The following is a 25,169-nucleotide window of genomic DNA, read 5'->3' as shown; positions in this document are numbered from 1 at the left end:
AGAAAGGACATCCAGAGGTCGTGGGATCCAGCCCCCTGCCTCCTCCACATTTGCCCCACCTCGGGCTTCTGATGCCTACACCAGATGGGACCCAGGGCCTACAGACTTCCCTAGCTTTCCTGGGTCGCTGGTAGCACTGATACCCCTGGAAATTCTTCCCTGTGTCTAGTCAGACTTTCCTTCGGAGTTGGTTCCTCCATGAACTAACAGCAAAAGCACTGGGAAGGGACCAATCTCTCAGAAGAAAGGAGGAAAAGAAGAAAATAACTTTCCCTGCCTGTCTTCCCTGGGCTGAGGGGAACTGTCTCATTCACTCTGACAGTGAGGAGGCACTATCTCTATTTTGCTGAAGAAGAAATCAAGGCTCTAAAAGGTTTAGCTGCCTACCCAAGGTTACACGGTTAATTAGTGATCATCTAGGTACTAGAGTCTAAGGAACTCAGAACCTCTGCTGTTGGTAGGGAAACAGGGGTACCTCCCCTCGAGAGGTCTTCAGTACAGAAGAGGCCCCTGTTTGTTCCAGCCCAGGATAGACTGAGGGCCTGATGATCCTATCTCAGGGTGCTTCAAGCCTCCCTAAGTCTGAGTTGCCCGGGTAGGGATGTTGGGCTAATCTGGGCTGGGCAGGAGGGAAGATGGTAGCCCTCACTTCCGAAGGGATTGAGGGAAGGCTGGTTAGTGAACAGGCCTTTGGGGAGACTGGCTTGAGGGCTGAGGCCAGGATCTTTTGAAGCTCCTTTCAGGAAGGCTGTACTCAGAGTCAGTCTGCCACTGCAGTGGGTGGACCTGGAGGGGGAGGGAACTAAGCCCCCACAACCACCAACCCTCACTTCTGCCCTTGTCCTACTTCTGCCACTGGCAAATAAATCTCTATTCCTGGACACAGTAACCTGAGCAGTGCCCCAATGGTGAGCTCACTCTTGGGAGGACAGAGATTGCATGAATGAATGGCTGTGTGCAGGGGCTGGCAGGAAGGAGGACACAGGGCTCAGCCTCTGTTCTCCAGGGCTGGCATAAAGGCAGGACCCTCTCAAGTGACACCTTCCCCTCCAATCTCATCACCCACAGCAGAGGAGCCCCTGGAGGAGGGAGACTTTGATCCAGAAGTTCCTCCACCCACACCTAAGGAAGGAGTCCTTCAGTCCCCAAACTACCTCCCTTTCTTTGGACAGGCCAGGAGATTTGGTCAGGGCCAGAAGGGCCAGGAAGAAAGAGGGCTGGAGGTGAGGGAGGAGGACTAGGAAAATGGCAGGTAAGCAACAAGCATTAAAGAGATACCTTTAGGCCAAGTGGACAGGGAACAACCTGGAGAGTAAGAACCCTCTTCCCTACCCCTTCTTCCTACACCCTGATCTAACTCCATTTGTGGCAGGATCTTTAAGAGGGAGGATGTGTCTTGGAAAGGTTTGGGGACCTTAGGTGTGGGGACTGAAGCCCCCTTCTCTGCTGAAGTCCAAACAGGAAGCATGGAAAGGAATGTGGTTGTCCTGCTTTCCAAACCACAAAGGAGGGATTGTCAGGCCTGGCCTTTGACACATGATGCTAAATTGTCCCTTCTCTCTTAAAGAACCCCTACTTCATAGTCCAGGGGTGTGCATATTGGGAGTCTCCCTCGCAGAGACATCCAGTTAATGAGGCAGAAGGGTCCATATTTGTCCACTACTTCGCTATCAGAGGGTCCTAACTTCGATCGCACTCTCAGCTATCCTGAAGATCCAACCTTTTTTCTGTTTCCCTCAATCCCGCCCAGACTCCAATGTGATCTGCCAAATCTTTCCTCCACTTTGTCACGCCCCCCATTCCGGGTCTTTTAGTGTAAAACCACTTCCTCCTCACTTCTTTACCCCTCAGGCTCCTCCCCATCTTGTCGAGCCCCCCCCAGGCTCCGCCCATCTCACGCTCCTGGCCACCACGGCAGCCAATAGCTGAGAACCTGATTTGCATAGCGGCGCGGGGGAGCTTAGGAGGGAAGGGGGAGGGACCAGGCGACCTCCTAAATCAAAGTTGGAAGGCGAGGACTGGGCGGAGGGGCCTCCGGGTGCCGGGCTGGGGCCGGCGGGGGGAGGGGGAGAGGGATGGGGGGCGGGCGCAGAGGACGGCGGAGCCGGCCGGACACGGACTGCTCCTCCGCTCCCTCCCTCAGCACATCCCCGCGTCCCCACTTCCCTCCTCCCCTCGCTCCGAGCAGCATCCTCTGCAGACCCTCGGTCCTCCTTCCCGGGGTCGTCCGGCTCCAGCGGCTCCCCGTAATTACCCCTCTTCACCGGCCAACCCGGGAACTTTCTCCACCCGCTCCCGGGAGCGGGGGGTCGCTTTTTTCCTGGGGCGGATTTTTCCTGGGGTTCACTGGGGGGCAGTGTCTGGAAAAGGGCTTGAGGGTCCCAGAGAGACGTCTGCCACCTGCCACCTGCCCCCAGGGGGCCTGCCGTCGGGTCTTGGCACCCCCTCTTCCTCTCTACCCCAACCATGACCGAAATGAGCGAGAAGGAGAACGAAGCGGATGACGCGGCCACCCGCACACCCCCGGGGACCGTCTCTGCCCTCCAGGAAACCAAGGTAACTCAGGAGAAGAGGCCTGGACCCCTGCCCAGTGCGCCCCCAGCCCCGGCGCCCTCTTCCCGACGCGGTCACCACCGTGGGCTCGGATGGCCCGGGGGTCACGGGAGCGGGACCCGTGTAATGCCGAAGGCTCTGCGCGACGACCGGGGCGAGGGGGTTCGCGACGAGGGGCCGCAAGGAGCCCACATCACACAAGCACGACACGCCCTTGCGCGCGTGATGAGCGGACGCGCTGCCGAGACCCTCCCGGGAGGTTGTAACTCGGCTTTGTTGGAGGGAATCGGCGCAGCGAAGGCGGCGGGAACGTGTAGCGGTGTGTAGCGGGTGTGGGCCGGTGTACGCGCCGGTGTGTGCGTGCGAGGCGCACCCCTCTCGCGCCCGCAGGTCTATGTCTGTAGCTCAGTCTGTCCCTCTGTCTTTGCCTGTGTCTCTCTGAAAATGTCTCTACAACCTGTTTGTCGGTCTTGGTGTCTTTCCCGCTTTCTCTATATGTTTATCTCTGAGTCTCTCCGGTTGTCTCTTTCGGACCTACTGCAGTCCTGCATTCCCCCCTCCCAACCAGGTTAGGCTCCGGGATGTGAGGCCACGGCCCGAGGTGCGTAGCTTCCGAGTGCGCGCTGGGGGCTGCCGCAGCGCTGGCCATCGCGGGCGGGGACCGGGGGACTGTTGTTGCGGCTCCAGAGCAGAAGGGCAGGCAGCCCCACCCCCCACCCCCGGAGCCGGACAGGGCGCCGGGGAGAGGGTGGGTGGAAGCAAAAAGAGAAGTCATCGTAATTAATGAATGTCATAATTAACCCTAATTATGTATGATTGTTACTCCTGCGGGAGTCACAATGAATAAATTATTCCCCAGTGAAGGCAGGCGGAGCCCAGACTCCTGGCGCTGAAGGGATTGGGGGAGGCCACCACTTAAATTTAACCCCCACCTCTAATCTGTCTGCTTCCTCTCCAAGTTCTAGGTGCTCACATTGACCCGCAAGAAGTTCTGCGGGGGAGCAACATGAGCTGAGCAGGCTGGGGATGGGGAGAGAAAAAGAGGCTGTGTCAAGGGTGCTCTCTGCCCCCTCCCGAGACTTCAGGCCAAAGCCTCCTTCCCTCTCCTCTGCACCCTGGTGTTTTGTTCCCACCTGCTCCTGTTGTCCAGATGAGGAGGGGGGCCACTAAAGACCAAAAATGGGTGGGGTCTTTGGCTCCTTCGGTGTCAAGAGCTCTTTCCAATGTCTATCTTGCTCCTAATTCTGTCTAGGCCACCCCTCAGGGTATGAGGTTAATTCAAGGTCAAGGTCATCAAGAAAATGACCAGGGGTAGATGAGTAGGGGCAGGGTAGGGCCTGGCTAAGATACCCCAGGTAGCGTTCCACCTTTAAACCAGAGGGACCCACTGGGTCTCCATGTCAAAGTCTTCAGATCCCAACTTGACCTTCTTCTGCCCCCTCCTGAGAATGAGACTGTGGTCTCTCAGACCACAGAGTTAACTGCCTCTCAGAGACCCAGGTCTGTACTAGGAAAGGAATGAGGTGTTGGGGGTGGGAGGATATTGTTTGTAACATTTGTGACAGCTTAAAAAAAAAAAACAAAACCCAGAGGGTCCAGGGAGCTGAGCCCCATCCTGAGTTCCAATATCCCAGGCCTTCTCAGTTGCCTTCTAGTCACTCAAGACGGACATACACAATTCCCTTGCTTGCTTCCTAAAAGTATGGGCCTCCCAGGCCCTGCCTTTCTTCCCACAGGAGGCCTGGCTGCCCGCCCCCCTCCTTAAGAGCTCTCCGAAGGCAGGCAGGAGCCTGGGCCTTGCTGCCTCAGCAAACCCACAGGCTGCAAGCTCAGCCCTGGGGGCAGGGGGAGGTCAGGGCCTGGCAGGTCTGTACCTCCCTCCTCCCAGCCCAAGGACCATCCAGTGCTATCACCTCTGAATCTGAGCCATGGAGATCCCAAGAGCAAGAGGGGAGGGGAATTGCACACCTTGCCTTGTCCCTTTACCCCCCTCCCCTAAACCTCACCCCTGCGAAGGACTGTTATAACAATACAGGCTGGGCTGCCGGTCTGGGTGGGGGTATTCAGGAGGGTAGAAGTGGGCAGGGAGAGAATTCAGGGCCCTGCCAGCCCCTTTAGCTCCCCCCACCTCAACCTGTCCCTAAGAAGCTTTGGTCTCCAGACTATAGGGCTTGGGGAGGGGGAAGGAAGAGGGTTGTGGCCCACCCAACTCAGCTTGAAGCAGGTACAACAGAGAGGGCTGGTGCCCGTTAGGCAGTGAAGCCAGCATTCCAGGCTTATTCGTCAGTGCTTGGGGTCTCCTGGGCATTTCTTGCCAGCCCAAGCCCAGTCTCCTTCCCACCCTAAGGTTGGCTCGTATCCCTGTATTCAAGCTACTCCGTGACCCTCCTAGTGTCACCATTGCCATCTCTGGGTCCCCATGCCATCCTACTGCTGGGTGGTACCATCACCCCCTTTAGTGCCATCCCTGGGAAGACCCTGCCATGCCAACATTGCCATCTGAGTCAGCTTGTGCCACATCCGCCACCACCCACCGCCAGCTGCCTAGTGCCCTTTCAGGAGCTGGAGGGAAGTAAGGAGATGCTGTGGGGAGTTGAGGAATAGAAGGGACCATCCAGTATGTGGGGAGGTGGGGAGGAGGCAGGCTGGCCAAACCCAGCCTCTGGGAGGGGATTCAGAAGAACAGGCCTGGTGGTCCAGGCTCTAAGCCAGACAGGCTCCTGGTGTATCATCAGGAGGGAATAGCATCCAGGGGGGCCAGCTTGCCAGGGTACATGGCAGCTTCTCCCCATGCCAGGGAATGGTTCCTGGGACACTGGGGGCACCAAAAAGATAGCTGATGGGAGATAGGAAAAAGTCCTCTCTGGGAACTAGGAGTGCCTGGCCAGGCTGAGCCAAAATGAGGTTTGGGTACTCAAACTAGATGTCTCTGAGTGGACAGGCATCAAGCTATTTGGAAGAGGTGCCCCCATCCTGCTCTTCAGCCACAACCCTTGACATCTGCCAGCCACTCCAGGTAGTATGTTGTTCCTTCCTGCTTCTCTGCCCTCCTGGGATCTGGAACCCACAGCCGAGCCAGGGAGTCAGTGAGCAGAACTGGGGCTGCCCCAGTGCTGGGGAACATTCTGTTCCAGAGACCTCTGGTACCCTGCAGAGAGGTAGCTCTTGGCACTGGGGCCAAGGGAAGACCAGGAAAGGGCACAGGCTGGAGAGTAAGGCGGCTTAAAATCTCATCCTGTGGCGATTACTATGGAAACAACAGCTTTGGGAGGGGGGAACATGACTGATGTCTTCAAATATTTGAAGGACTGATATGTAGAAGAGGGGAGTAGCCCTTTCGGGAGCCAAGGGAGGAGCAGAGCCGATAGGCAAAGATCTCAGGGAGGCAGGTTTCAGCTCTATATAGGGAAGCACTTTCCATGGATTGCAGCTGCCCAAAGATGGAATGACTGGCGCAAGAGAGGGTGTGCTTCCTGCCACAGGAGGTGACCAACAGAGTCAGACAACCACTCAGAAGTGACATGGCCAAGGCATTGTGAGATGATAGTGTGGGCTGGGGACCACTCTAGATGGCCAGTCTTTCAGGTTCCTTCCAACCCTAAATTTCATGATCGACCTGGTGGCCATGCCCATGGCATAGCTGAGAGGCAGAGGTGAGGGCCACGGCAGAGCCCAGAGCAGCGGGGTCCTTCTGGTCATTTGGACTTAACAGCCAAAGCCACCGGTTCAAGTTCTGTCTCTGCCACTTACCACCCGAGGACTCGCTATGGGTGGGTGATTTAACTCCCATGTGCCTATGAGTTCGTCTGCAAAGTGGGACAGTGATTATCAGTGTCTCGGGGGTGGTAATGCCAGAATTAATGAGGTGCTGCATATGAAGTGCTACCTCAATTCCAGTATTCTGACATGATAGCCCCTCATCACATCATTAAGTTTAGGTTTTTGCTTTTTGGACCCAGAGCCTTGTGTTGCTTAGAGAGCATCTAGTCCTGACTCCTTTCTCTTGGATGTGGGGAAACTGAGGCCCAAGAGTGGAAGTGAAGTGACCTGCCTTCGGGTGGTCGGTTTAGCTTTGCACCCACCTCCAGCACATCCTCCCAGAGACCTCTTGTGCTCTATGCTCTGGCCCCTGGGCAGAATCGTGAGGGGTTCTCCCACCCCTCTGGGCCTGTGAGAGCCTCCAACGCCACACCGGCTCACAGAATACATTTGTGTTCTAATTAATTGTCCCTCTGGCCCTCCACTTCTGCCCTAACACCCAGGTATCTAAGGCCTGGGGCCCTGCTTCTCTTAGACACACAAAGAAGCCCACAGTGCTATCCAGGAAGCTGAATTTGGAAAGAGCTGGGGAACTCAGCGCGCCAGGCACCCCAAGGCTCTGGCCTCCCAGCTAGCACACTGGGGCCTGCCTCATGCCCAAATCTCTCTCTCTCTCTCTCTCTCTCTCTTTTTTTTTAAGTAGACCCCATGCCCGCTGTGGGGCTTGAACTCACAACCCTGAGATGAAGAGTCACATGTTCTACTGACTGAGCCAGACAGACACCCTTAAATGTGTCCCTCTCTGCTTCTCCCTATGTCTTGCTGCCTGCTGGCCTCCCTAGGGCCACACAGGCTGCTTGATGTGCCAGTTGGGAACCCTGGCCAAGTCTCCCTGCCTGAAGCCAGGCCACTGGCCCCTTTTATTTATCACTGATGGGAATACGTGGGCAGGGGTAAGGGGGCTATCGATAGGAGGGAAGAGGTTCCAAGATCTGGCTAGAGATGTTTCCAGACTTTACTTGGGCAGACTCAAGAAGGGTATGCTGGGGTGAGCAATGGAAGTAACCCTGGCCTCACTGCAGAATTGACCCCGTGCTCCAGAACATGGGCTGCACGTAGGATTCCAGCCACTGGGTCATCATTCAGTCAACAAATATTCACTGAGCACCTACTATGTCCTGAGGCTGTGTGTGTGTTGTGAGGGGCCGGGAGGATGTTAAAGCAACTGTTCCTGCCCTCAAGGGGCTCCAGTCTCCTGGGGGGGGGGGCAGTAAGAAGTAAATGAAAGTAAACCAGATTGGATTTATAATGGAAGTCAGTACTAGGTGCAATGGGCCCCGGAGTGGGAGTGGTTATACTAAATGGAATTCCTGGAGAAGAAGAGACATCTTCCCACCCAAAGGAGGAACAGTCACTGGAAACCCCGAAGGATAAAGAGGGTACTCACTGGCTAAGGCAGAGAAGAGGGCAAACACAGCAAAAGCTTGGAGGAATAAAACATGGTTGAGTTCAAGAATCCCCATGTCTGGGCTGCAGGTGGAAGGCATGGGTTGGAAGGGAAAGCTTGTCCAACTGGCAGAGTCTCATGATTGGGGCAAGGGCCTGGACTGTGTCCTGAAGAGCCATGAAAAGTTTTTAGCAAGGTCAGGGATCACCTCCCTGGCAGGTGTATGGAGAGCAGGGGGAGATGGGCAGGGTGGAGGCAAGGGGTTCCGGACCTGAACTAGGGCAGGGTTGTGGAGGTGATGAGGTGATTCTATGCGCCGGAGAGATATTTTGGAGGAAGAATCAGCCTTGAGGATGAGGGTCCAGGATGACCACTCCCCCACTCTCAAGAACACATGGAAAACTGGGGACCTGGCATGTTTTGTTCAGCCCCCAAAGTGTTACTATTTTTTTTAAGTTTTTGTTTTTATTTATTTTGAGAGAGAGAGTGGGGAGGGGCAGAGAGAGAAGAGGAAAGAGAATCTGAAGTGAGCTCCTGGTGTGGGGCTCAAACTCACGAGATTATGACCTGAGCCAAAGTCAGGCACTTAACCGACTGAGCCACCGAGGTGCCCCCCATGTATTATTATTTTATTTTATGGAAAGAAAAAGAGCACATGCACAGCGCAGAGGATCTTTTTTTTTTTTTTTTTTAATTAAAAAAAAATTTTTTTTTCAACGTTTATTTATTTTTGGGACAGAGAGAGACAGAGCATGAACGGGGGAGGGGCAGAGAGAGAGGGAGACACAGAATCGGAAACAGGCTCCAGGCTCTGAGCCATCAGCCCAGAGCCTGACGCGGGGCTCGAACTCACGGGCCGCGAGATCGTGACCTGGCTGAAGTCGGACGCTTAACCGACTGCGCCACCCAGGCGCCCCTTTTTAATTTTTGAGAGGACAAAGAACATGAGCAGGGGAGGGGCAGAGACAGAGAGGGAGACACAGAATCCGAAGCAGGCTCCAGGCTCAGCGCTGTCAGTGGGAGCCTGAGATCATGACCTGAGCCAAAGTCAGACGCTTAACCGACTGAGCCACCCAGGCACCTGGGGAGTGAGAGAATCTTAAGCAGGCTCCACACTCAGTGTGGAGCCTGCCGCAGGCTCAATCCCATGACCCTGGGATCATAACCTGAGCCAAAATCAAAAGTCCCACACCCAATCAACTGAGCCACCCAGGCACCCCCAAAGTATTATTCCTTTTAACTCGAGTAAATGGTACACCCATGCAATGAAATCCTGCGTAGCCATAAACATGAATGATGAAAGTCTTTATGTATTGGTATGGAATGATTTCCAAGATTTACTGTTAAGTGAGAAAAGCAAGGCTAGGAAACATAGCACACTACCATTTCTGCAATGAAAAAAAAAAAAAAAAAGGAAATAAAACCTCTTGAATTTGTTTCCATCCAAATTCACATAAGAGTCTAGATTTCTTTTGAAAAAGTGGAAAACCTGGCACTGCTGGGCTAGTCCCGAGGACAGGCCTACGTTGTCTGGAGCGCACCAGCAGCTGCTCCCTGACCGGCCAGTCCCCCTTCCACCCTCACCACTCCAATCTTGCGGGCCCAACCAGAACCCCTTGGCTCATGGAGGTTACCCACCGGGCTCCCGTGGGCATCCGGGAGTGTGACCACCTTCTGGAACGTGGCAGCCTCTCAGTACTTCATCTCACCTCTGGCCCTCAGCCTCAGGCTGCCACTGACCAAGGAGACATCCTGGCCCAGACCTGGTCCCCTCTGGCTTCCACTTATAACCCCCCACCCCCACCCCTGCTTCCCCTTTCAGCTCCAGCGGTTCAAGCGCTCACTTTCCCTCAAGACCATCCTCCGAAGTAAGAGTGTGGAGAACTTCTTCCTTCGCTCAGGCTCTGAGCTCAAGTGCCCCACTGAGGTGCTGTTGACGCCCCCGACCCCGCTGCCCCCTCCCTCCCCACCACCGGCATCTACAGACGGGAGCTTCCCTACCCCGGCCCCCTCCCCTTGCCCAATCCCACGGCCCCTGGCACCACTCAAACCAGTAAGGCTGCACAGCTTCCAGGAACACGTCTTCAAGAGAGCCAGCCCTTGTGAGCTATGCCACCAGATCATTGTGGGTAGGTGCCTGGCCTGTCAAGGAGAGGGGCCAGGGTGGGTGTGGGGAGTGTTCCTAGGGAACCGTCTGATGTTGGGCCCGCAGTCCTAACTGTGCCCCTCACGCTGGGTGGACAAATGAGCAATTTTGAGGGGGGGTGGGTGTCCAGTGTCGCCGTGGGTACTAACAACTCAGGCTTCGGTGCCTTGACTGTATGAGGGGTAAGGACTAGACCCCGAGGCGGACATGAGGATGCCCAACCCCCCCTCCTCTGTCCCATGGCCTAACCTGCCCTCTTTGCTCCTTGCCCTCGGATGCCTCCTCCTTTGCTGAATCCCTCTTGTTGACGCCAAATTCTCCCCAGGAAACTCCAAGCAGGGTTTGCGGTGTAAGACGTGCAAAGTCAGCGTCCACCTCTGGTGCTCCGAGGAGATCTCCCACCAGCAATGCCCAGGCAAGGTGGTGAGTGGGGACCATGCAGGGCTGGCTGGCTGTGAGTGCTCCCCAGGACTGGCATGTGGGGGAATGAGCGCCCCCCTCCAGACGGGTTCCTCCTGTGGAGTAGTCCTTGGGCTTGGGGAAGGCCAAGCTCTCGGTGGGCTGTGACATCCCCATGCCCTCTCTCTGCCCCCTCTTGCCTTAGTCCTCCTCCTTCCGTCGAAACTTCAGCTCCCCCCTCCTGGTGCATGAACCACCCCCAGCCTGTGTCACAAGCAGAGAGTCCCCACCCACTGGTGAGTGTCCCCCCCATTGCCCCTGATCCCACCGTAGTGTGGTGAGAAACCCACACGTTCCTCAGATGGGCACCTGAGTTGCATGGCTCTTCTGGTTTTTGGCACTTCCCTTCTCTGAATGCCCTTGTCCCGAATGTAGGGTTCATTCATGCATTCATTCATCCATCCATTCATTCATTCATCCTTCAACAGGCATTTTATCAACACTTACTAAGTGCCAGGCACTGTGCTAGACATGGGGACACAGCACTGAAGAAGGTGGAGTTCATGGTCCAGTAAGGGAGCTAGACATGAAATAGATAATCACACAAATCATCCATTAATCACCATTTGCACGAATGCCTGAACCGAGAAGGATAGGGAATAGAGGATAAGGTAGGCGCTGTCCTCATCTGCAAGGATTGGGAAGGTGTCCAGAGATATGAAGGATGGGGAGTTAGTCCAAGAGGATCTGGGGAAGACTGGTGTGGGCAGAGAGGGGCCTGGGGGAGGGATGGGGCAGGTGGTTAAAGGAAGGACATCTTGGCTGGGGCCGAGAGTGAAAGTGATCCGGGGCTTCAGGGCAGAGCAAGGCTGGCAGCTGGGTGCCCAGCCTTAGGGTGGCTCCTTGGCAGGGGCCAGCGGGAAGGTAGACCCCGTCTACGAGACGCTGCGCTATGGCACCTCCTTGGCACTGATGAACCGCTCCAGCTTCAGCAGTACCTCTGAGTCCCCCACGCGGAGCCTGGTATGTCAGGCACCAGAGGGGCACCTGGGGGGCAGGAGTCTCTGAGGCTGAGGGTCCGGGGACTGAGCCCTCCCCCCATTTGGCCCCAGAGTGAGCGGGATGAGCTGACCGAGGATGGGGAAGGCAGCATCCGCAGCTCAGAGGAGGGCCCTGGCGACAGTGGTGAGTAGAGGTGGGAGCCAGAGGCGGGAATGGAACACAGTGCAGGCCACTCCCTGCTGCCTGACGCCCTGGCCCTGCCCTGGCATCTCTAGTGTTCACAGCCCCAGCCGAGAGCGAAGGGTCAGGACCAGAGGAGAAGAGCCCTGGACAGCAGGTGAGGTGATGCTGGTGCTGAGCCCTCGTAGGCCAGATTGGAAGGGGATGTCCCTTCTTGTCATTGATGCATAGGTGGGCAAGAGCATGGTGAGTGGGAGTATCACCGCTCCATCATTTGTCCTCAGCCTACGGGGATGGACAGTGCCAGGGTGAGGAGGCAAGGAAGGCAGGGGGTATTTGCCCTCCCACCACGGAGCCAATGGCTATCGTGCCCACTCCTGGGCCCACTCCCCACGAGTGGGCAGTTCCAGGGTGCAGCAGGCAGAGGAGTGTTCTCCTTCTCCATCCTTGGCCCAGTTCCCCAAGGGTGAACACAGAAGGTAGGAGAGTCTGACCTCTCCCTGTCATTGACCCAGGTGGACTGTGTCCCACCTCCTAGCCAACCTCTCCCCACCCCCCCCAGAAAGGGTAAGGTCAGGGCAAGTGAACGGTGGGTGGAGCGAGGATTGTGTCCCCCTCCCGTCACTGATCCAGACTTTTCCACAGCCCGCAAAACCCCCTCTGCGGAAGGATGTGGGGCCCATGTACTCCTATGTCGCTCTCTACAAGTTTCTGCCCCAAGAGAACAATGACCTGGCTTTGCAGTAAGTCTTCTTTGTGGTCCGGCCCCCCTGGACAGCCACCTGGCTCCAACCTCAGGGCTCTGCTCCCAGACCTTGAAACATGAGTGTGAGGGGGACCTTCGGGAACGTTCTCCTGGCATGCTTGAGGCAGCTGAGCCCAAAGAAGAGCCAGACTGCCCAGAGTCCAAAAGGGACTGGTGCTGATGTCATATCTTCTACCCCGCCCGGGCTCTGTCCTAGAGAGTCTGCTGTACCTGTGGTCATAGTGTCCTCCGAGGGCGCCAAGAATCCTCCCCCCGCTGTGGAGGGGGGGCATGCTGGGGACCTGGGGGACCCAAGATGGTTAAGATGCAGAAAAGGCAGGTCCCTCCTGTCCATTTGCGACCCCAGCTCTGTCCTCCCAGGCCTGGGGACCGGATCCTGCTGGTGGATGACTCTAACGAGGACTGGTGGAAGGTGACTTGGCAGGGTGGGGAGGAGAGACACCCCGGTAGGCACCCGACCCTTTTCCACCACTTCAACTGGCACTGCCCCACCTTCTCTCCGGGCCCAAAGACCACCCCTCCTCCCACCATGTGCCCTAGCCAAGCCCATAGGACCAACACTTGGGACTTGCTCTCACCTTGACCCTCCCTGCCTCAGCCTTGTCCCTCTACCCACCTCATGCCCATCGCAGTCCAGAAGCCACCCTACTGGGGGCTCTGGATACAGAGAGCGCAGGATCTGGAGTTTGATGGCTTTGGCTCTGAGTTGCATCAATGTGGGCCGGGGGGCTCTGGTGCTCATTGCCAGCCTCATCCCCAGGGGAAGATTGGCGACCGGGTTGGCTTCTTCCCAGCCAATTTTGTGCAGCGCGTAAGGCCAGGAGAGAACGTCTGGCGCAGCTGCCAACCCTTCTCCGGGAACAAGGAACAGGGGTACATGAGCCTCAAGGAGAACCAGGTGAGTGCCTGGGCTCTGCAGTGGCTGGAGAGGTGGACATGGGAGAGAGGCGGTGGGGGCACAGGCGACTGCCCTGGAGGAGGACACTGCAGCCTGGCAGCAGGAGGGAAGGCAGGTTAGAAAGGTGTGACCGCGGGGCCTCCTGTCAGACCCTGCTGGGAATCGGGGCTGGTGACCGACACAGGCAGGGGGCTGAATGTGGTTAGAGACAGCTTGGGGGAGGGGAAGAGCACTGGATTAGGAGTCTAGAGGCTTGGGTCTGAATGCTGGCTATACCTCTGTCTTGTTGCATAACCCCCAGCAAGCCCTTTTCCTCCCCTTCCCCCCTCTGTGAAATGGGAGTTCCGCCAGGGCGGTGGGGGCGGGGTGGGGAGGGGGGAGGTGGAGCTCAGGCCAGCCCCAAAGTGCTGCTCAGTGTCTGCTGACGTTCTGGTCTTGCTGCCGTGCCCAGTGCCCTCATGGGATCTGCTCCCATCACCCCAGCTGATGTCTCCAACCACATCTGATCCTGATCCCATCATTCCCCGGGGTGGCCCCCTGGGAGCCATCAGCCGGACTCGGGGCCAGGGCTGTAGGCAGGTGCCAGGACTCAGCTCCGTGTCTCTCCCACTCAGATCTGTGTGGGTGTGGGCAGGAGCAAGGATGCTGACGGCTTCATCCGCGTCAGCAGCGGCAAGAAGCGGGGCCTGGTGCCAGCCGACGCCCTGACCGAGATCTGAGAGGAGCCAAGAGAACCCAGATGCCACCCCTGCCCGAGCCTGGCCCTTGCTTCTGGCCCTGGAGAGAAACGGGCATCTGCCCACACTCTTCCTCCCTCTGCCTCTCTCCTAGGAGCCACCCCCCATGGCTTGGGAGCCCTCTGCACAGAGGAAGGTTTTATTTCTTGGGTCCCAGGGTGCCCTGAGGGAGTTGCTGCTCTGGGACTCGGGGGTGAGGAAGGAGGAGAAAGTGGGAGGGAATGAGGAAGTTCCAGGTGGGTCCAACCAGTGCCCAGACACCCCCAGTTGCCATGCTGAGTGCGGCCCTGGGGAGGGGGGCATTCCTGAGGAATTTTCTCGCTGCTTTGTCCAGAGAGCCTTCTCGTGTCCACACCACCTTTGCATGCCCGGCACCATTCCCCCCTCCCCACAGAGCCTCTGCTTGGGTCTATGTGTGTGTGACCCTGCGGCTGCCGCTTTGGAAATGGGACCTTGGGAAGGTGACTTCCCAAATCCCTCAGCTCTCTGCCCTGGGTTGGGAGGGGATTCGGGGCTGCAGGAGGATCCTGAGTCCACCTCCTGGTGTCCCCACCTCTGTCACTCCATCACTCCTCAGGAAAGTTCTGCGGAAATCTCTCCTATTACTTGAAACCTGGGCGGACAGAGGAGGGGAGGGCCGAGTTCCGGGGATAGCGCTGCAAACCAGAGACTATCTCCTCAAGTAGAATAGAACAGCCTCATCGTACCCTTGTCCACCGGAAAAGGACACTCAAGAAGGACATGAACAGAAACCGACTGAGAACAAAAAACAAGTCCCCATTTCACTGTCAGGACTCTGCAAGTTCCCTGGTCCCCCATGGCCAACCAGCCCCAGGGAGTCAGTATTTCCTAGTTCCTGTCCCAGGCCTCACAAGGCCACCCCCCCAGGAGCCCAGCCCTCAGGACTGACTTCCAGATGGCCCTTCCTCATTCCCTTTCTCTGGGCTTTGTAGGAAACACTGCGACCCCTCCTTCTGTGCAGGGGTCCCTCTTCTGGCTGTATCTGTGCCCTTGTCCTGGACACAGAGTTCTGGGAGGAAGAGGGAGTGGGAGATAGTCAGGGCAGCAAATCATTGTGTTTGGCCACCAGGAAAGGAAGGGGGTAGGCACCCTGTTGGTGGGTTGGCACTCATGAAGAGGACCCCTCCCTTTCAGGTTGCTTTTCTCTGGTGCCAACCTCCCTCTCCCCCCAAGCTCAGAGCCTCCTCTTGTGCCCTTGATCGTGCCAGCCAATGCCAGTCCCCGTCCTGGGCACAGTCACACCCTCCCATACAGTGGAAGGGACACATTCTCCTACCCACTGGCCCCTACTCCACTTCTCCCCCTTGGAGGGGGGTTCAAGCCACACTGCCCTGTTTGCTGCCATGGGGCCCCCCTCAGCAATATCCCAGGGGCGGGCCCAATGCCCACTGTACATAAGGCTGCATGATGGGTCTGCTGGGGCACTGCTGAGCCCCCAGGCCCCTAAATAAATGTTTCTTGTCCCAACCTGTCTGCTCTGTGTATCTGCTGGGGAGAGAGGAAGCAAAGGTCCAAGGAGTGGGGCGGGGGCTGGAGGTTCCAAAAGAAGACAAGCCTGGAGGTGGAGGAATTTGTGGCTCTCTGACAGGTGGGGTGCTGGAGCTGGCCCAGATGTTGCAGGGGTCCCCATACCTCCCCACTCCTTTCCACCGCCCCAGCCTGAGATGGGGGACCTGGGGGGGAGCTTGAGAAGAAAACAGGGCGGCAGGGTGGGGGTGGAGGTGGGTGGGGTGGGGGATGTTGGGGGAAGCTGGAAGGGGAGAGGGTGGGGCTGCGGTCACTTTCAGGCTGGATGCGCACCCGTGTCCCCAGGGGGGCGGAGCGGGCACTCAACCATGTGCATTAGGGCCGTTTCTGCCGACCCAGCGACCCAGCGGTGCCCTCCGAGACCACCCGAGGTCAGCCTCGCGCCCCCCAAGCCCCAGGCAGAAAGGCTGGCGGCGGGAACAGTCGCCGACAGTGGGGCCCTGAGATGACTCAATCATGCCCGTCATCGAGAGCCTGGCACGAAGGGGGCCGGCAGCGGCGCCCCTCCCGCAGCGGTGCCCGCCGCCCACCTGCTCTCGGCAGAGCTGCCTCTTTCCCCTCCGCCCGCCTGGCCGCGTCATCGCCAAGGCAGGCACGTCCTGTGCTATTTATAGGCAGAGGGGAGCGCAGAGGGAGGGAGAGGCGGGCTGCGGGGGTGCCAGGGCAATGCCGCCAGTGCCGCCAGAATGCAGGGGGTGGGGGCTGCCCCTTCTGACAGGCACCCACCGGTTCTGCCTCCCAGCCCCCCTTCCTCGCCCCCCCCCCCCAAAGCAAGGTAGGCCAGGTGGGACCAGACGCTGAGCTTTCTTTGGGACCTTTCACCCAGGGAAGGTCCTAGAGCTCCGCGGGTGAGCCAGAGGAGGATGACCTCCTCTTTCTAAGACCTCTGATGGGGGGAATGAAAACAAGCGTCACAAACCCAGGCCAGTGGCTTAAAGAGAGGGGACCTCACGTAAAGTGGCACCTGCTGTGCTTGGAGAACCATGCCAGGAATTTTATTTAATCCTTTCAGTGACCCAGTGAGGAAAGTGGTGGTCTCCCCTTTTCACAGATGAAGAAACTGAGGCCCAGGGATATTAGGTGGCATACTCAAGGTCATACAGCTTATCCAGCCCGACCTTGCCCCTTTTATATAGAGGGACATTGAGGCCCAGAGTGGACCGGTAACTTGCCCAAGGTCACCCAGCAAATTGGTGACCAAGCCAGTCTCAGAAATCATGTCTCTTGCCCCCCGGTTGAGCTCTTTCCTTACCTGGGTCCCTCAGTGCCTTAAACTAACGAGATGGAAATAGAGACGCCCCAGGATACTGGGCCACGGGCTCCAGGAATCGAAAGCCCACCCCACCGTAGAGAGTGAGAGCCTTTCAACCAAGCCTTCTACACACTCCACTTGCGTCTGCCACCAGCAGGCAGCTGGCCTGGACCCCCGCCTCCTCCCTAGCCCATTTGCCGCACTGCTGAGTACAGCAGCTTTTTCGGGTGGCTGAACCACTAACGGCATGCTCACAGCCTGGGGGTTGGGAACAGCTGGTGCCCCCACTATAGCCTCTGCCCTCCTCTGTGCCCACTCTGGGGGTGGCTGGGCCAGCAACACCGTTGGCCTGGGGCAGAGAATGCCCAGGAAGCTACTGGTGGTGCCAGCTCACCATTTGGCTCCGTTGTCTGCCCCACACATGCCCTCCCTCCCTCCATCTCTGCCTGAGCTTAACTGGGCATATGTAGTATGAGGCCAGACTTCGGAGAGATGCAAAAAAAAAGGGGGAGCCTAGGAATGGAGACAGGAGGCCTAAAAGAGCAGAGAGGTGAATACCAGAGGTCGGCGGGGAGGGGGGAAGGGGCGGTGACACAAACAGAGTGAGCCCCGCTGTGCAGCCTTACCCACCTTGCTAGCACTACTCCCTTTGGCCTTGTCCCCCTTCTCCAGCTCGTGGCCTCACAGCAGCTGCCCGGCACCTCTGCAGCGACCTACCCTGAATCATAGTCTCCCACCTTGTCGGGAGGGTCAAAGGTGCTGGTGCTCACGCGGTGCTGAGATTCTGGGGAGTCATTGGCCTCTCTGGGCCTCAGTTTCCTCCCCCAGAAATGGAATTGGATTTGCTCAGGGAGTGTTTGAGGGTCGTGAACCCCTTTAAAGGGTATGCAAAATAATATGGTGGGACTAGTTCTAAGATCTTCAGAGAATGGACCTTTCTTTCCATCAGAATTTCTCCAAGGTTCCAGGACCTAGAAGAGATCCAGTGGTTACTTTAGGGGATCGGCCTGCTAAGGGGGCCCTCCCTGACACTGCCCTAGGAAGGGGTTGGCGGCCCATGGAAAGAAGTAACCTCCAGGCCTGGGGTGAGCTTCAGAAAGAAGTGATTAAATCCAAGGCTTCCCAAGAGATAGGCTCCTACCTCCCACCTCAACTCCTTCAAAAACAACCCCAAAAGTGAGGGTTTGCTACACCTGCAGCAACCTGCGAGAGAACAGCACCATCTCCTGGTCCAGGGTGGAAACCAGCTTTGTGTTGCAAGTTTCGAACGCCCAGTGGAGGGTCCCATGCTTGGGTTACCTTTTTCTCCTTCCTGTCGTCCCCCCACTGCCTGAGGGCGTGGAGGTGGGGTGGCCTTCAATGCCCTTCCTCTTGTGGCCCAGCCAGGCCTGGGAAGGAGGTGTCCGTGTCCTGCGATCCAAGCTGGGAGCTTGACCAAGACTCTTTCCCTTCAGCTTCCCCACACTTGGAACGGCAAAGGATTATAGTTAAGAGCCGATGGATAAAGTTCACACAGGTTGCTACAGTGGCAACAGGGAAGGAACCCCAAAAGCAGGTTCTGATAAATATGGGTGTGCATAAGACTCTGGGTCTTTGAGTCTGGCCTTTCCTGTCCTGGGCTACCCACCTGCCCCACACTGTCCAGACTGGACGAGGACCCTAAAGACATAGTAGGAGGGGTCTGGTGTTCCCAAGAACACGCTAGGCCTGCCTTTCTCACGCAAGTGCAGATGGGAGCATCTGCCCACACATCCCCTGAAGTCCCCCGCTGGCCTTCACACTGGCCCTCAGGAAAGGGGTGGAGGGCAGGAAGGAAACCGGGACAGGCATGCCAGTCCTCCCTGTGCCAAGAACTAAAGGAGATGGTCCCTTCTATGCAACTTTTCTCCCCAGCCTAGACTCTGGCCCTCCATTTAATTGGCCGATTGATGCTTCCCACCTGGACATCTGGCCATTGTCCTTAACCCAGTTGGTTCCTTTTGACACCAGAAGCGTCACCTGCCCAGTCCCCCAAAGCTGATCAATGTCTGCCAAGTCCCATTTTACTTCAACATCTTGAATGCATTTTCCCACCAACACAAGCCATGTGAAGCCAGCATTTCATGTGTTCCCTCATCTGCGAAGTAGAGAAGGTAATAACCCTACTTTACAATGTTATGAAGATTAGAGAATCAATAGGAGTCAGTGTAAAGTGCCTAACAGTCCTTGGCTCGCAGAGCAGATACTTTACTGGAGAATTTATTGGTGGTTCTTACTACCAGCTAAGTGGCAAAATAAAATTTACTATTTACAAAAGGGGGTATGAATTCATTAAGCAACTCACAATGGCTTCAACAGGCTTTCACATCATGTGCCTTTATTTCAATTTCTGCTGAGAAAAGCTTTTTCCTTTATGCCCGGAGATGGGTATAAACCAAAACACTTAAGTTTTGTTTCAGGTCATGATCTCACGGTGAGTTTGAGCCCTGTGTCGGGCTCTGGCTGACAGCTTAGAGCCTGGAGCCTGCTTGGAGTTCTGTTTCCCTCTCTCTCTGCCCCTCCCCTGCTCATATGGCCGCTCTCATAAAATAAACTTAAAAAAAAGTTACTTTTTTTCAGTAATCTTTGTACCCAATGTGGGGCTCAAACTCACGACCCCTTGTTTAAGAGTTGCATGCTCTTCCTACTGAGCCAGCCAGGAGCCCCCAAAAATCCTTTTGGTAGGAAAAAAGTTTAGAAATTGGGATGCTCCAAAGACAAGGTCTTTTGGGGAGCTTGGGATGGGGTCAGCAGTTAAAAGTCCAGGTGGCATAGATTCTGGGCTGGCGGCAGCGGAGTTCTAGCATAGACTTCAACCCTGGACTCCAGGGCACAGTTGGCAAGTGCATGCATATTACTTTCTGATGACTTTGTTTAAACAATGTGACAATTGATGTCACAACTGTTGGTTCCCCATCAACATTTTACACCACTTCCGACATGTCCCCCACTGCCTGCCGTGAAGGGCAGTTTTCAAGCACAGGATTTTGGAGGCTTGGGTAGAAGCCATTCTTCCCCTCCCTTCAGATTAAGCCCTATACTCAACTAAAACAAGATAAAAACAAAAAACCCTCTCTCCCACGGATGGAGGGACACAAGCACAACCAGATGCTGGGAGTCAAGGAAGAAAGGAAGCAGGCACCCAGGAAAGGCCAGCATCCCAATGCTCAGTGTGGTTAGTTCTGACCCTCTAAATAGTGAAGACCAACCACACGGCCAAAAACTCCGGACGCAGACAGACAGGTAAAGATTTGTTTTATTCAAGAGCTGATCTGTGTTGCTGCCAAAGCCACTATGTACAGACAACAGAGAGGAGATTTTATTTCTTGGTCTCTTCCTCCTTGGACAGAGTCTTGATGATTTCCTCCTTCTTGGCCTGGAGCCTCTCTTCACGGCGCTTGCGTGCTTCCTTGGTCTTAGATCTGCGGGCCTCAGCCTGGTCACTGGATGATGGAAGAGAAAAGATGGGTCAGTTTAAGAATGAATGAGCTGCTCAGTATACAGAAGCACAGGCCCAGACCTCTCCCTTTGAGCCTAGTCAGCTTGAGGAATGAGTCATCAGGGCCCCCAAGAGCTCCTGCTTCCACTAACCCAGTCCCTACCCTGCAATGATGGTAGGTGATGTAGGGAACAGAGGAGGACAGATTTCTAACACAACAGCTATGATCTGGACAGACTGCTGACAGACAAGCTGTCAAAGCAAGTCAAAATTACGCATTAGTGTATTTCAAATGTCTCAGGAGAACCTCTGTAATAAAGATCAAAGAACCTGCCCCCACGACACAGGCCAATTCCTGAAAAAACTTACGCCAGAAGCTTCTTGCGAGCCTTGTCTGCCTTCAGCTTGTGGATGTGCTCCATGAGAATCCGCTTGTTTTTGAACACATTACCCTTCACTTTCAGGTACAAGCTGTGATACCTGCAGGGTGTAAAGCGCAGAGGCTCTTGTCAGTGATGGGATCAGAGGCTGGCCCAGCGTCTGCTCCTCTACACCAAGTCCCTAAGTATGCGAGGTTCCTTTCCTCTCTGTTCTGTACGGACTGTTTCCCCCAAACCAAGACTTTTTGTGCAGTTTCCAGATACAAGAGGTTGCCTGGCAGGTAAGTTCAATTTTTGGGTTATTCTGATGGTGTGTGTTTTGGGGGAGGAGGGGGTAGGCAGACAACAAAGGACAGAATGGAAGAATTTTTCTTAAAAAGGCCTAAGACAGGAGCGCCTGGGTGGTTCAGTCCGTTAAGCATTCGACCCCATAATTTCGGCCCAGGTCATGGTCTCGAGGTTCGTGGGCGAAGCCCCACAGGATTCTCTCTCCCTGTCTCTCAAAATAAACATTAAAAACATTAACAAACGTTAAGACACGGCTCCCTCCCCAAGGCCAATGGAGGCAGATTGCGGGTCTGTTCAGAGAACAAGCTGTCAAGAGTACCAAGTGAGTCTCAGTGGGCCAAGAAGAGGGTGTGCTTACATGTGGCGGTCAATCTTCTTAGATTCACGGTATCTTCTAAGCAGCCGGCGCAGAATCCTCATCCTCCTCATCCAGGTTACCTTCTCAGGCATTCGGGCATTGGCAGTACCCTTTCTCTTACCTGTAGGGAAGAGAAGTTAAGCCCACTGTAGTGCCCCTGGGTCTCAAGTCCATTACTAGAGCCAGCTGACTGGTCACAAGGACAGCTACCAATTTCTAATAGACTTTATAATTCACTCAGTCATGTGGCAAGTGCCCGAACTCATTTTCAGTACTATTAATTCCATTTTACAGATAAAGAGACTAAGCATTTCTTTCATTTATTCATTTTAAGGAAGCCTCAACAAGGCTACTATTCCCCATTCACTTGGTGCATAACGTGTGTGTGACAGGGTGTGCACCAAGGCAGTACGGGAAGTTAAAGGCGGTGTGACCTTCACCTCCCTAAATTATCCTAACCCTAGAAAGTAGTTTTAGAATTTGCTGGGCAATGTTTTCAAATACCCAATAGAATCCTTGGCATAGTGTAGGGGCTCAATAAACAGGACCTCTTTTTACTAATACCTTCAACTCCAACACTATCGTCAACTTTCTGATTTGCACACAAAGAAAGCTCAGCAAATATCAAGGAGTAAGAAAAGGACTTAAGAGGAGACAAAACGGGGCGGGGTAGACCCTGGATATAGCTCAGTCTAGACTCAGGCAGCTCTAATTTGAGTCTTGGAGAAAGGGGAAGAACACACTTACCAATGCCCATATGTCTGCCCTTCCGGCGGGCCAAAGTGTTTTTCCGGCATCGAGCCCGGGAATGGACAGTCACAGGTTTCCGGATGATCAGTCCATCTTTGATCAGTTTCCGGATCTGCTGACCTGGGAAAACATAATGTATCTAGTCAGTGTGCTGGGACCTAGCCCCAAGAATACCAGTCACGATCCAGAGTCCAAACAGGACAAGGCAGAGACATCGCTCACATCCCTGGCCCAGTGGGCTCAAAAATGGTACAAATACTAGAACTTCTGTTCGTTTCTCTTCTGTTAAGATTTCCCCCCCTATTTCTCGAGATGTTTTACAGCACACTCAAATTTTATGTACTTAGGGACGTGTGATCAAAACAGTGTGCAGATATGGCCTAGTCCTTCAGATCCTGTCTCAACTATTACCCACTGTTCTGAAGATTAGGATATTTTGAGCACATTATCACAATGCCACAAATTCAAACTGGTTAAGGAATTCCCTGATATTGACCAACCTTCTTTGCTTGACCAAACTTTCGTCAGGCTCCCAAACCACCTCCTAGGCCCACCTGTGCACTTCCTTGTAAATTCTAGTTTTTTTAAGAAGCCTGCTTAAGTCAATTTAATTAAGCAGAAGCCCCTACCCCTGATAGCAGATCAGTTTCTTCATCCACCAACATTTCCTAGGCAATGCCTGATCATCCTGGCCTGGTCTTTAGCAACAACCCAGTTAGCTCAGTTTAGCCAGAATCCCCCTTGACACTAAGGTTTCCTTTTAATAATCTTCCATACACTGACCCTCACATCACCCTCCTTCGCCATGAATTGCTACTTGACCATGCTATGTTCAGATTGGACAGCAATCTGTCCCCCAGTATAAAATCCCACTGCAGTGGTCCTACACTGGCAGCAATGGTCCTGAATAAAGCCTGCCTTACTATCTTTAACAAAGATCGTTGAACGCTCTTTTCTGCAACAATGATTACATGGAAGTAATGTGGGTTATGTTGCTATCTGCAGGACTGACACCTGTTTAACTGCCTTGAATAATCATACGCCACGCGGCCTTTGCTAAAGCCTGAGGCCCCAGGTCTGCCCCATCCATCACTTCACCATTTCCCTGGCCATCTCTACTCCCAGTCCTTGTACTGTCTCCTCAAAACTCCTTCACGTAGCTGTAAAACAGAATATCAACTCTAGCAATAATCATAAATACGACATTGGGTTGTTTCATTGACTTCTATCCTGTCATTCTGGCAAATGGCAGGGACAGGACCTCTGGCATCTCCAAATTTCTTGGACCCTCCGTTTTAGAAAACCCCAGACTATGAGCTTTCCTAGGTTTGTTAAGAGTCAATACGATCGTGAAATCTTTCATCTCATAAAGAATGAGGAAGGGATAAGGTGAAGAAGATCCCAAGAACTCACGGGAGTTGGCATTGGCGATTTCATTTGTCTCATTGGGATCCAACCAGACCTTCTTTTTGCCACAGCGGAGGACACTGGAGGCAAGCCTCTTCTGAAGCCTGAGCATACTGTGACAAACAGAAAACACTATCAGGCCCTGGAATCCATTCCAGGGCAAAAACGAGCATCCCCAGCAAGACCTGCCTTCCAATCATTTAATGTTGTGAAACATACAACATGGAAAGTGGATGATGTGCAGGCTCTCAGTATTCAGGGCAAACATCTCTTTCTCCAACCCCATATTAAGTATCTTTCCTATAGCAAGACCTTTGTTAAACCCTGTGCTGGGCATTCCTGTGGGGCAACGGGCTGTCCTGGAATGAAAACAAAGCCCAAGCTATTCCGTAACTTTTCTGCCTCAGGCTTCTCCTCTGGAAAAAGAGGTAAAACCGGATAAAATTGGATGAAGAGGGGGCTTCTGCCCTTCCTGGACTGAGCTCTAAAAACAAGCGTCTAATGTGAAGAGTCCGAGGCCGGTGTATCTGGTTTGCTAATCCTTTGCTTCTTGGGCCAGTTTTCGTCTTACCACAGTAATAAACTTATGTTCTGCTAGCCTTAAGAGTTTTCTTATGTGCCGTCCACGGGGTGGAAGGCGTTAAAGTGCTAGGGATCGCCTCACTCCAAGCAGTCTTGAGGCCCGCGGCCTACGAGAGACGTGTCCTACGTCACATGGAAGCAGAGACCGGCTCCGATTCGGGGCGCCCAGCTAGTACGATGACCACAGCCTAGTCCCCGCCGCAGCCCTTCCTCTGCCTGCGCAGGTCACCCGCGATCCGTATGGGGCACGGGGCCCTCCCTCCCCGCGGCCTAGAGTTCTCGGGACGCTCTCCCCCATCTCCTCGAGGCCGGGGCCTAGTGTGCTCCGGCCTAGCCCAAGCTCCGGGACCGGCTGCTTCAGGGCAGCCTCCACCTCATCTCTCCCACCCGGGGCCGTGGAAGGAAGCCCTGTCGCCCTCCCGCACCTCGGACCAGCTAGAATCAGAGGCCCACGCGCCCTCACCTCATGGCTGCGGCCGCAGCGCCGAAAGGAAAGAACTCGCTCTGGCCAGGCTCCTCCCATTATCTGTGAAGGGGAGAGCCCATCCCCTGCTCCGCTTTCGCCATATTCCCCTCCGGTCCTTTCATCTCCTGCCACCCTAAACTTACTCTTATCCTCTGTGAATACCGAGATAATACAAGCGTAATCTCGGGAATCTGTTTTAAACTTAAAAACATACAAAATATACCCTCTCGGTGAGGCAAAGTGGTATAGCCCGACTTCCTACTAGGCATGCGCAGCAAGCGTACCTGATCACGTGGGTAATGGAAGCCGGAAGTTACGACTGGATGGACGCAGGCGGGTTGTAGTTTTGCTGGAGTGGCCTATTCTTTGCAGGCGTCCTGGATTCTCAGGAATGATGTTTTATTAGCAAGCCGGGGCGGGGCGGAGGGGGGGGGGTTGGAATTAGTGAATGGAGTGAGAAGATAACAAGCGTAGAGATCAGTTAAGAGAAACCTTTTATTTACTGTCGCAGTACATTGGGAACCCGTGCAGCACAGGGTAGATCACCAAAGACACTAGTTTATGTTTTTGCGCCACTGCAGTCCTTTATCTCTTAGTGTTTCAGTTTGCTCCTTTGTAAAGTGTACGTAATCCTAATATTTCTGTCATCCCTTGTGAAAACCATATGAGTTAATTTGCAAAGGAGGACATGAAGACAAGCTCCTTGGTGATGGGAACCAGTCTTGTTTGGCTCACACTGTCTGTACTACAGGAGGCATGGGGCTCTGCATATAGTAAGCATTTGAGAAATAGTG

General features: G+C 54.8%; 2 protein-coding genes across 4 annotated transcripts; one reads left to right on the top strand and one right to left on the bottom strand.

Annotated features, from left to right (window-relative positions):
- Nucleotides 1–2,062: 2,062 nt before the first annotated feature.
- Nucleotides 2,063–15,375, top strand: STAC2 (SH3 and cysteine rich domain 2). 2 transcript variants are annotated; one of them, XM_045488664.1, is made up of 11 exons: nucleotides 2,063–2,556; nucleotides 9,582–9,888; nucleotides 10,231–10,325; nucleotides 10,510–10,600; nucleotides 11,215–11,327; nucleotides 11,417–11,489; nucleotides 11,582–11,643; nucleotides 12,132–12,229; nucleotides 12,613–12,664; nucleotides 13,013–13,150; nucleotides 13,765–15,375. In XM_045488664.1, the coding sequence occupies exons 1-11, from the start codon at nucleotides 2,467–2,469 to the stop codon at nucleotides 13,867–13,869; spliced, it is 1,224 nt and encodes a 407-aa protein (XP_045344620.1). In that variant the 5' UTR covers nucleotides 2,063–2,466; the 3' UTR covers nucleotides 13,870–15,375. The 2 variants fall into 2 exon arrangements, with proteins under 2 accessions (XP_045344620.1, XP_045344619.1); XM_045488663.1 differs by having other exon boundaries at nucleotides 10,231–10,328.
- Nucleotides 15,376–19,943: 4,568 nt separating this feature from the next.
- Nucleotides 19,944–24,656, bottom strand: RPL19 (ribosomal protein L19). Of its 2 annotated transcripts, none has more exons than XM_045488661.1 (6): nucleotides 24,373–24,656; nucleotides 23,334–23,440; nucleotides 21,918–22,040; nucleotides 21,171–21,291; nucleotides 20,514–20,624; nucleotides 19,944–20,148 (listed from the first exon to the last, which is right to left on the bottom strand). In XM_045488661.1, the coding sequence occupies exons 1-6, from the start codon at nucleotides 24,375–24,377 to the stop codon at nucleotides 20,025–20,027; spliced, it is 591 nt and encodes a 196-aa protein (XP_045344617.1). In that variant the 5' UTR covers nucleotides 24,378–24,656; the 3' UTR covers nucleotides 19,944–20,024. The 2 variants fall into 2 exon arrangements, with proteins under 2 accessions (XP_045344617.1, XP_045344616.1); XM_045488660.1 differs by having other exon boundaries at nucleotides 24,335–24,375.
- Nucleotides 24,657–25,169: the final 513 nt, after the last annotated feature.

This window comes from Leopardus geoffroyi, chromosome E1 (genome assembly GCF_018350155.1).
Source record: "Leopardus geoffroyi isolate Oge1 chromosome E1, O.geoffroyi_Oge1_pat1.0, whole genome shotgun sequence".
NCBI classification, from domain to species: Eukaryota; Metazoa; Chordata; class Mammalia; order Carnivora; family Felidae; genus Leopardus; species Leopardus geoffroyi.
This window is presented reverse-complemented; position numbering and strand designations above follow the sequence as displayed.

Coding starts and splice junctions, on each gene's coding strand:
- STAC2 (XM_045488663.1), top strand. CDS start 2,467: ATGACCGAAATGAGCGAGAAGGAGAACGAAGCGGATGACGCGGCCACC. Junction 11,490..11,581: donor GGAGGGCCCTGGCGACAGTG/GTGAGTAGAGGT, acceptor TGGCATCTCTAG/TGTTCACAGCCCCAGCCGAG. Junction 11,644..12,131: donor AGAAGAGCCCTGGACAGCAG/GTGAGGTGATGC, acceptor ACTTTTCCACAG/CCCGCAAAACCCCCTCTGCG.
- RPL19 (XM_045488661.1), bottom strand. Junction 21,292..21,917: donor GGGCAGACATATGGGCATTG/GTAAGTGTGTTC, acceptor TCTTCCCTACAG/GTAAGAGAAAGGGTACTGCC. Junction 20,149..20,513: donor GCTCGCAAGAAGCTTCTGGC/GTAAGTTTTTTC, acceptor TCCATCATCCAG/TGACCAGGCTGAGGCCCGCA.